This window comes from Cydia amplana, chromosome 15 (assembly GCF_948474715.1).
Source record: "Cydia amplana chromosome 15, ilCydAmpl1.1, whole genome shotgun sequence".
Lineage (NCBI taxonomy): Eukaryota > Metazoa > Arthropoda > Insecta > Lepidoptera > Tortricidae > Cydia > Cydia amplana.
Window position 1 is genome coordinate 3,443,176 of NC_086083.1, and position 11,010 is coordinate 3,454,185.

At 37.8% G+C, this 11,010-nt stretch overlaps 1 protein-coding gene across 1 annotated transcript; it reads left to right on the top strand.

Moving 5' to 3' along the window:
- Positions 1-5,160: 5,160 nt before the first annotated feature.
- LOC134654462 (uncharacterized) lies at positions 5,161-6,008 on the top strand. The gene has a single exon (XM_063509904.1). It carries the CDS (start codon positions 5,342-5,344, stop codon positions 5,972-5,974), a length of 633 nt encoding a protein of 210 aa, XP_063365974.1. The 5' UTR covers positions 5,161-5,341; the 3' UTR covers positions 5,975-6,008.
- The last annotated feature ends 5,002 nt before the right edge of the window (positions 6,009-11,010 follow it).

Genomic DNA, 11,010 nt, shown 5'->3' on the forward strand with positions numbered 1-11,010 from the left:
TTTTTCACGATATTTCGCGTTATACAAATACAATAATACAATGAGCTGTAGCCGAAATCTATAGATTTGACACGATTTATTGACTTAACGGACATCAATATGAGTCTCGGAGTAATTAACAATGGAGCCGCCATTAACAGGCGTACCCCTCTGTCGAAAATAGGCGGCCAATGGTCAACCTCATGTCAACCATATGTATGGACTGACTTTTATCTGACATGACGTAGTACCTATACATTTGATGTGCCCCTCCCCCGCAAAAAACGGCAGACTATTTTGTACCGAAAATTTTAGACATGGCGTCTCCGTTTATATCCTCCAAGATATGAGTGGTAAAATCAAATAAAATTGAACCACTATATTGACCAGTACAAAAAAGTTTATTGACATTAGCTTACTAATGCCGGCTACATACGTAACGATAAATCGTAGCGATAAAACTGTGCAGTCCGAACTGCGCAGTTTTATCTGCCGTGTGTATGACAAATCGTTACGATAATCGACAACGATTTGTCATACACACGGCTGATAAAACTGCGCAGTTAGGACTGCACAGTTTTAAAGCTACCATTTATCGTTACGTGTGTAGCCGGGGTTACTCCTGATACAGAATTAATTTTTTAACCGTTCTCGAAAAAAAAATCTTAATAGTGGTAACAGACTATCGCACCGCACCAAGGTCATTGTGCGACGCACCCATAAGTAAGAGCGAGAAAGCGATATCTCTTTCTCGCTCTTATCGGTGCGTCGCACAATGACCTTGGTGCGGTGCGATAGTGTGTTATGGCCTTAACTCGAATTCACAATAAAACGCACATCGATGGATAATAAAACGCACATATCACTATCCGTCAAATTGACAACACTGCCAACCTACAGAAAGAATTTAGGGGAATTCCCTAGGCATAACTTTTGAATTTCTCTCAACTGAGTTGCCATGATTAAAGTGGGGTTGCAACCTGTCATATTTATTCTGAAAATGGGAGAAATTTCCAAAAGTTCAGTTCGATCGAGATTTCTGGTAATGATTCGAGGGCCCCCTGAGCTTGAGGGCCCCGGGGCACTGCCCCGCCTAGCCCCTAGGTAGCTACGCCGCTGTGCAAAACAAGCAACATTGAGTATTGAGTCATGTAGCTCTCCATCAAAGAGGGTCCTTTTATGCTTCACGAGCAATAAGGGCCATTCTATCAAAATTTCTGTTGGAATTCAGATAAAAATGGTCCTTATTGCACTTGAAGCATAAGAACCCTTATGTGATGGAAAGCCACATTATTATCCAGGAATTGAAAAAGGGATTCCTCTCCTTATAATTTAGCGAGTTTCAAATAAATAAAAAAATGAAGAGGTTCAATAGGTACCTATTGCAAAACATTACGCAACATTGTGACTTATTTACGACGGGAATTAAAATAGATTTTCCTTTCCTTATCATTTTGTACTATAAGAAGGAAATTCATAAAATTACAAACATTACATGTCAAAAATTTATACTTATAATTAGTCAATTACAATTGATTAATACTGTAAAACAAGAAGCATGTTGGCTATGCTATTGAGAGCCTCCCCACTCTAGCATCTACCGAGCGTCGGCGTCTAGTCAACTCTGGCTGCTGCTCGACGCAACGTTGGCGAAACTGCGCAGCGACGCCATTTTCCATAGCGCTGACTACTTGACTAGACATCGACGCTCAAAAGACGCTAGTGTGGGGTGGCCCTTAGAGTTACGTAAACCAAATTGGCAAAAACGAATATTTTTTTAGATTTTACATTCCTACCAAGTAACTACACTTTGAACAGATTGAACTTGTGTTCGTTTATACCTGTAAAATTGGTAATAAAACAATTGAGCGTGCCACAGTTAGTTACAAATCATATACCTAATAGATAAACAATTACCCTCTCTTTATCAGTCAGATAAAATATACCTGTGCCTCAAAGATTTTGGGGCGGTAATTCGCAAGTGACACCCCCCGGAGTTGCAGGTGTCCGTAGACTACGGTGACCGTTTTCCATCAGGCGGACCGTATGCCTATTTTCCACCGACGTGGTACATTAAAACAGGAAACACGATTGAACGAATAAACAATATTTCAATTCATTGCGGTATCAGTTGTTTCTCGGAAGTACAGTTTGGTATTCATGATTAAAAACACATTATTTGACGTTGTGCAATAATGTAGGGAGATGTACAACAGAGTTAATTATTATAAATACACAGGCACGGTCAGGAAAACCATCAGCTTGGCAAATAAAATAACGTGAATGTGAATGCAGGGATGGTCAAAAAATTAGTTATTATCTATGTGATAAGTTTGATGCTCATTAATTTTGTTTATTTACAAAAATAAATTGTTGCATAACAATAATTGGTTCTTTCTTCTAGTCATCTAGTGGCATATTTCATTTTAGAGTTGTTAGAATTTAGAACATACAGTCATGGACAAATTTAGAAGAACGCAAAAAAATTGTAGATTGTTAACCAAGGGGTGAAAGGCACTCATTTCTGCCGAGGTAGCTTGGTGCTCGAATGCAGTGAGAGCGCCAATAGTCCGAGGCTGAAATGATGCCTTTCACCCGAGTTAAACACTCTACTTTTCATTTCGAATACGAGGAAAGTAAAATGCATGTGATTTAAAAAAAAGATGACTGATTATAATTTTTTTGAAGTGAAAACTTCTTTAGCGGCGCTGTGCACTTTTTGAGGTGGGGAAAAAATGTTAAACTCGCGACAGATCACGTGACCGTAAGACGGACACGTGACCTGATCGAAAAACTGTTACATGTAGTCATTGCGTTTTTCTTTATTGATTTAAATGCCATCTAGTGAGTTTCGCTCTAACTGGTATTAATATAACTCGAGTACTAACAGTGATGTGCTTAGGGGGTTCAAGTAATCGACGAAATAACGCTAGATGGCGTTAACCTCAATTATACATAGTGCATTTTGCGCTAGTCATTGAGTTTTCACTTCTGCCGACACTCCACACACCCGTTGTTTTTTTTTTATACTGTTTCTCGAGGGTACTTTAAATTAACAATTTAGGTAAAATAATCGTTATTTATTGAATGGGGTGTTAAAAATCAGAATGGAAATAATATAACAAATCCATTTAAAACCAGATTTAAATTGTTTCTCTTAATAAAGTGAAAAATTCGTACTTGGAAAGTTAAATGCTCTAGTGCAGAAACGTATCACTTTCTGCACATCTTTTAGAACAACAATGACCCTCTTTCAGAGCATGAGAAATGAAGAAGAAGTTTAAGTAAGTACCTACTTTATCATTGCCACACGTTTTCGAACAAATTGTTAAAAGCACTGCCAATGATTAATACAGTATGTTTATTTTTGCTGTCGATTATTGGAAATAACTTTTGTTTGAATTTTTTTTTTATCTTTTGTTCTAATTTAAAAAAATATTAAAGTTAGAGCATTCTTGAGAAGTAACCTTACGTGGGATTTCAGGGTTTGTCCAATGGCTAAGGACACTCTGTAGATTATTTGTCAACGATATCTAATGTTTAGCATTCTGTTTATAATTTTTTGGGACAACATACCTACTCGTATGGTGGATCTCGTATCGGCCGATTTCTTGTGAATTGGGTCTACTAATTCGGGTAATAAGCAGTCAAAATAGAATTTAATTAATTTTGGCTTCATTACTGTGTTCCAGAAGCTATCGTCTCTCTCAATGATTTCAGTTTTTTTATTTTATTTTCGCCATACCATACAGCAAAGAGGCACTTGTTTTTTTTTGCTATACCTATGCATTTGTCCTAGAGCTTGAAAAAACCAGTCAGATCGTCGATGTACATAAACCTCACCACTATCTTTTTGAGTACGCCATAACTGGACTTTTCCCTTTGCAATAGCTTCATCTATACCGACTTTGAATGGAGCAATAGGACATTTCACTTCGACTAATACATCATCATTTAACACACCATCAGGTGTAGCCCCCAGAAACGGATGCTCTTCCTCAATGAACAGTCCACATCTTTGTATATTGACGTTGTGTAACAAAGCCAGCTGCTCGATTGCAATTTTTTCATTGTTTCTACCATGTGCGATAGACGAAACATGATCCAGATTAGCTTTGTATACTTAACATATTTTTAACAATGTTTTGGCATTTTTTTTTGTCAATTCTTTCTTTTTTTACAATTCTTTTGACAACTTTTCCATAATTTGAGGCCGTCAATCTGCGAAGCTCCAACCATTCGCCACTTTCGGCTTGCAATAAATAAATAAAATAAAAATCATTTATTTCAGGTTTTAAAAACCCATATTAGGTAATTAAAAAAAAAAAAAAACTTAACATTATTAAAATTACCTATATAAAAACTTGTTACTTACATGTGACATTGACTCCCCCCCCCTACTCGTGTGATGTAATTAATGGATGACCCCTTATTATTAGCGACACTAGGTAAAAATCATCACTTTGTTTGGCCAGTGATGATCTTTACCCAGTGTTTTGTCATGGGGCAGTCCAGGCGCTGAGCGAACATGCTCAGGATGGTGTTGGAGCTGCCACGCACTCTGTCAGGCGTGTCTCACTCCGCGATTTCGTCGCTTTGCTACAGGTAGCTAATAGTACATCCGTTCCGGCCCCAATTTTGGGGAAAGCCATAAGCCGCGCGTGGCGCTGTCGCCACCTAGCGGCCATATCTGTGCTGATCGTAACAGACCCATTTTGTTAGAGAGTGAGTCTTCTGTATTTAGTACTATTATTTATTCTGTGACTCTGTTCAGCAGAGACTTTACTCTCTTCCTTCTGACGGCGTGGAAGCCATCAGTGCGCGCCTCTGCGAACATACCCGAAGCTTCATCAGCATCCTGAATATGTTATTATATTGAACCCTGAGCGTATTGTAAGTGCGCTGCGTATGACTCACCCACAGGCTACCAGTGACGATGCGAGCGACGGAGACGGTGCATGCTCCGTCCGCCACACGGACTGCGCCTGCGCCGGTGTCGCCGTCAACAGTTGATGACTCATTGCTTGCTCGGTGTTATTATCAATAATTGTGTAATTACACATATACAACCGTATGTGTTACATTTTTACTTACAGAACATAATACAATTTTTTTTTAAGCCTTCAACAAGTCTCTAGCTATATTATACATTGGTCTAAACTTTAAAGGATATTGGGTTAATTTATCGTGTTAAAAACCCCGAAGTGCGCGCAATACCCTTATCAGAACCAGATCTTTATTACCCATTTCCAATTCCTAAGAACTAGTGCAACTATGTGTAACCCGCACACGGGCACACGTCAGCGTATCTCGTGCCGCTAACAACCAATTAACCGACTAAAACACAATAAAAATACACACAATGAACAAAAGCATGAAGCCAAGCAGAGCGAAACAACCGAATTTGAACCACGACACGAAAATGCGAACTTTCACGAGTTTCGTCACAATCATTGTGTTTTTTATAGCGAGCGTCCTATGCTTCCAGCCGATGACTAAAGAGGAACATATGGAACAGTTCAACAAGATGGATGCGGAAGTGGAACCGTTTAGGAAGAATTTGACAGAATGCGCGCGGCAAGTTAAAGCAACTATGACGGACGTGGAAACATTCCTCAAAAGGGTACCGCAGTCAACGCTGCAGGGAAAATGCTTCGTCGCTTGCATTTTAAAACGTAATTCCATTATTGTGAAGAACAAAATAGTCCCAAGGAACCTTCTGGATGCGAATAAAGCGGTATACGGGGATGATAGCGAAGTGTTGGCGCGTTTGAGGAGCGCCATCAAGGAATGTTTGAAAGCTGTTGAAGGGATTTTTGAGATATGTGAATATGCGTCGGTTTTCAACGATTGTATGCATATGAAGATGGAACATATCCTGGATAGAGTGACGATGGACAGGAGGATGGAGGCCCTGGGACAGATGACGACGAACCCTGACGTGTGGACTGAGGAGGATGATGAGTTATTGAAACTTGTTAAAGACGAGCTTTAGCTGTGGGAGCGCCTGTGTGAAACTAATAGCCATAAAGTGTTGATTGCAGTGATGTTTTATTTATTGAAGCGAAATGTTTATTTCAGGAGGATGCGCTGCTCTGGTGTTAAATTCCATACAAAAGTTTTCGCAGAATTTTAACGTCTTGTTTGGTGTGTATTTTCATATAGGTTCTTGTTTTATTTTGAAAAACACCTTTAGGTATATACATATTATTAGAGCAAAGCTAAAAAAATGTGTAACATATTTCTGTGTGTCGTTAAATGAAAAAGTTTTGCAAATAGACCAAAGACCTGCGAGAGCTTTTTCATGTAACTTGACCCCGGAGCAATCGCCTCAATCATAGAAAAATAAATAAGCTTGGGAGCTATGGTTAAACTTATGATAAATAAGTTTTAAACTTGCTTAAAATTAAGTAAGCTAGAGTGTTCAATTAGTTTATAATCCATTTATAATAGGTAAGTTTTATACAAGCTTGCTTATTGTGGTATTCCACTTGTCCAATTTCTTTGTCCAATGTGTGTTTTATCTCATATTTCGCTTGAGAGAGAGTGAGACATTTGACAAACATATTAGACAGATGGAATACCACCCTTACTTATTTCTATAGAGAAATCGGACCAATTAATCTACTTTTCAAATCTAAAAGAAAGAAAGAGAAGGAAAGAGAAGTGTCGGGGAATGTATGGGGTCCAATACATTCCACGACCCTTCTCTTTCCGCACAGACTATACTTCAATGTAGATTGCAATAGACATTGGCTCGCCATCTGTTGCTAACTGGTAAAGTAACCAAGGCGAGTGTAACGCCTATCGGGAATTTTGAGCAAGCTCTTACTTGAAAAAGTTCTGCCGGACACTCATAGATGGCTCTAAAGCATAATGTGCGTTTGGATAAAAATGCGATTCTGTTTTCCACTTGTCCAATTTCTTTGTCCAATGTGTAAATTGTCATTCAATTGAACTTGCTAACTATGTAAACAAAAGTCACCAGCCAGCCTATTATGGATAGCTTTATCCATCTTTATCCACGTGATAAAATAACTGTCACTGTTTAACACCGTGGGAAAGAAAGTGACGGACACCGTTTTATCACGCTGTCACGTAGACAAGAACGACCATCATATCCGTACAGTAAATAGTAAATTGACATTTAGAGACAATTTCAGTATGTACAGTTTATTTGCATCTCACATTTTGCTTAGTGAGAGAGTGGGACGCAATGCACATTGGACCGAGAATTGGACAGGTGGAATATTAGTTGTAGAGTCGGACCAAGCTAACTCTGCATGCTATTTACAATTAAAAAGTGTGGCAATGTTTAATGTCACAATTCTATGAAAATATGACGTTTATAATGACACTCTCTCACGTTGTTCTATTCAAATCGTTGCAAAGATAACTTAGACGAACTGTAGTACTAGGATAATCGTAGTAGCTAGTAGGTACAGTCGCCATTAGATATATCGGAGCGGCTAAGGCACTCACAAATATCTGAACACGCCTCTATTGTCAGGGCGTTAGAGTGCGTGTTCAGATATTGTGAACACCTTGGCCGCTCCGATATATCTGATGGCGACTGTACGATTGCAGTCGACGTTAAATACACGTTTACATGTTTACCTATAGAAGAGTTTAGCGATGTCAGCTCATATCCAAGTGCGCGTGCACCGCGATATGAGCTGACAACGCTATACTGTTCCTATGCTAGGTATGTTACAGTTTCCATCCTTAGGGTTTTTTTTTATCTTATTAGTAATTCAGTAATTTATTGCTTTCATAGGTACATTACATGGTGGTACAACAAAACAAGATCAGCTATGAGCCCTGCAAGGGCACTGCAATTTACATTCTTAATTAGCTTAATAACTAACTAAACTAATAAAATATAAATAATTAATAATACAATTTAAATAATAATAAAACATTAATAGTGTGCTTTTACCGACTTACATGAAATCTTTATTTTTATCTTTATTACTAATATGTCATTATTGGGCATTAAAATTAAAATTATGGAACTATCTCTTGCTTGGGCTATGATTCAGTTACTGTCATTATTGTCTTTTAGGTATTCCTCAACTGTGTAATAAGTTTTGTTCACAAGAAATTGTTTTAAAATTTTTATGAACTTCGTTCGGTTGGGCTCATTTTTTATGTGGTTTGGCAATTTATTGAAAATCCTTAGTTTTTTTTTTTTGAATATCAATAGGTATATAATGTTAATTTAATCTAATTTCTATCTAATTACAAAGTCAGTTGCAAAAATGTAAACATTTTTTTGTCGTTTGAATAATAGTACCTACGGAAATAATGGCTCTACCTAAGCTATTAAAGATTAAAATAGAAAATTAGGTAGGTACCAACACTAAAATATACTCCGTGAGCTGTAGACATGTTGTGAAAACTTTCCAAAAACTGAAAAGACATAAAAGTTCTATATAATCATCGAAACAATGCCGTTTTTAATAGTTTATCAATACAATAAAATAGGTTTTCATGGGTGAACAAAGTAACCTTGGGGAGCTAAAGTACCCTGACCCTACGGTAACCAACTAAATTCTTTTTATTTTTCTATTGGCAATGAAGGCCTTGGTAATCTCATAAGACTTCAAGAACTGCGCGAGTCTCGTAAAAACTGTATCAAGTTCTTCCAATTTGGACCAATTGGGACCCTATTACTAAGAATTCGCTCTCCGTCCGTCCGTCCGTCCGTCTGTCACCAGGTTGTATCTCATGAACCGCGATAGCTAGACAGTTGAAATTTTCACAAATGATGTATCTCTGTTGCCGCTATAACAACAAATACTAAAAATAAAATAAAATAAATATTTAAGGGGGGCTCCCATACAACAAACACGATTTTTTTGCTCTATTTTTTTGTTGATGGTGCGGAACCCTCCGTGCGCGAGTCCGACTCGCACTTGGCCGGTTTTTAGGGTTCCGTAGCCAAATGGCAAAAAACGGAACCCTTATAGATTCGTCATGTCTGTCTGTCTGTCCGTCCGTCTGTCCGTCTGTCTGTCCGTCCGTATGTCACAGCCACTTTTTTCCGAAACTATAAGAACTATACTGTCGAAACTTGGTAAGTAGATGTATTCTGTGAACCGCATTAAGATTTTCACACAAAAATAGAAAAAAAACAATAAATTTTAGGGTTCCCCATACTGTGAACTGAAACTCAAAAAAAATTTTTTCATAAAACCCATACGTGTGGGGTATCTATGGATAGGTCTTCAAAAATGATATTGAGGTTTCTAATATCATTTTTTTCTAAACTGAATAGTTTGCCCGAGAGACACTTCCAAATTGGTAAAATGTGTGTCCCCCCCCCCCTGTAACTTCTAAAATAAGAGAATGATAAAACTAAAAAAAGTATATGATGTACATTACCATGCAAACTTCCACCGAAAATTGGTTTGAACGAGAGCTAGTAAGTAGTTTTTTTTTAATACGTCATAAATCCCCTGAATACGGAACCCTTCATGGGCGAGTCCGACTCGCACTTGGCCGCTTTTTTAATTTTGTTGTAGTTTTTTCATTTTTCTCAGATTTTGATAAAATTTGATTGATAGATAGAGTTCAATTTCATTGTACCTATATCCTACAATAACTCCCACTGAAATACGGAAAATGTATGGAATTTTCCGTAACTCATTTGGAATATTCATACATTTTCTTTTGTCCCCAATTAGGATTTTTCCGACCAGAATAAGGAGCTTTTCAAACCTACCAATTTTTATCAAAATCTGTCAAAAAAATGACACAAACAAAAATTTGTCCATTTAGACCAGGGATGTTGCGAACATCCGCATCCGCATCCGCAACCGCGGAACTTCCGCATTATTTTCAACATCCGCATCCGCATAAAATCGATGCGGAGCTTATGCGGATGCGGATGTCGAACAAGTCGGTACAGGAACGTCCTAGCGGCGTCGTAAGTGCTAGGTAATTTCGTCATTATCTATAACGAAATCGTCTGTCTAGATCCAGAAAAGTCGGCGAAGTTACTGTTTATTAAATATAACGCACCTATATTCTTGCTCAAATACTAAGTGTTTCGTTATATATGTAATATTTGACGTTTTCTAAGTACCTAATCTTGACATCTGCATCCGCATCCGCGGATGTGAGCCTTTAAATATCCGCATCCGCATCCGCGGATGTCAAAAAATCTGCATCCGCAACATCCCTGATTTAGACTTAAGTCTCGAATGCTCCCCATCTCTAAAATGGAATGTGTAAACATCGATAACGCGCCGTTTGCACTTTGCTGTCTCGTTCATTTGCTCCCTGCAACCGATCGGTGCAGTCCACTCTATGTAGTGTTCAGTGCACTTGCTAAATTCCTGGGTATTCCGCCATCTTAACTTCACACTGATTGTCTTTTTTATACCTATGATTGTTTTGTGGGCGAAATTTTGTTCTTTCCGGATTCGTTTCTTTTATTTGATTTTTTTATGCCGGCTGGTTGTTGTTAACTGAATCAAAAGTCAAAATAATGAGTGGTTTATTATTATGTGGAGTGTTGCTTTATCTCTAGCGCAAATAGTCCGTGTTTTCATTTCTAATTTTGATTCGGCCATTAAAAAATCACGACTTTAGGTTTACTTTGTCTCTCAAGTGTTTCGCTGTAGAAATAAAAATGGGGTTTTAAAATGAATTTCTATACTACTTTTGACGAAAGGGCGTAAAATGTAATATTTTTTATTATGACGGACACCAAGGTTGAGATGTCAATTTCTTTTAACTTTGAACATTGCGGGATTGGGATTTTTGTTGTTGTCTTTTCTGTTTGTTATGTAGGTACCTAAATACTTTGTTGTTTGTTGGGTTTTTTCTAATGCAAGTTTAAATATGTATTAACTCTGGGTGAGTTGGGGACATTAGAATATAAAAGCACTTATATTCAAAGGGTTGCGTCCATTTGTCTTTAGAGAGTTTAGAGCGGATGTTTCGCTGTTAAGTCTTATAATTTTTAAGTCTTATACAAAAGGGATCATAAACTGAATTTCTATTCACGAAAGAGTTTTTAAG

What these genes read in the sequence shown, in the direction of transcription:
- LOC134654462 (XM_063509904.1), top strand. Translation starts at nt 5,342, where the DNA reads ATGAACAAAAGCATGAAGCCAAGCAGAGCGAAACAACCGAATTTGAAC.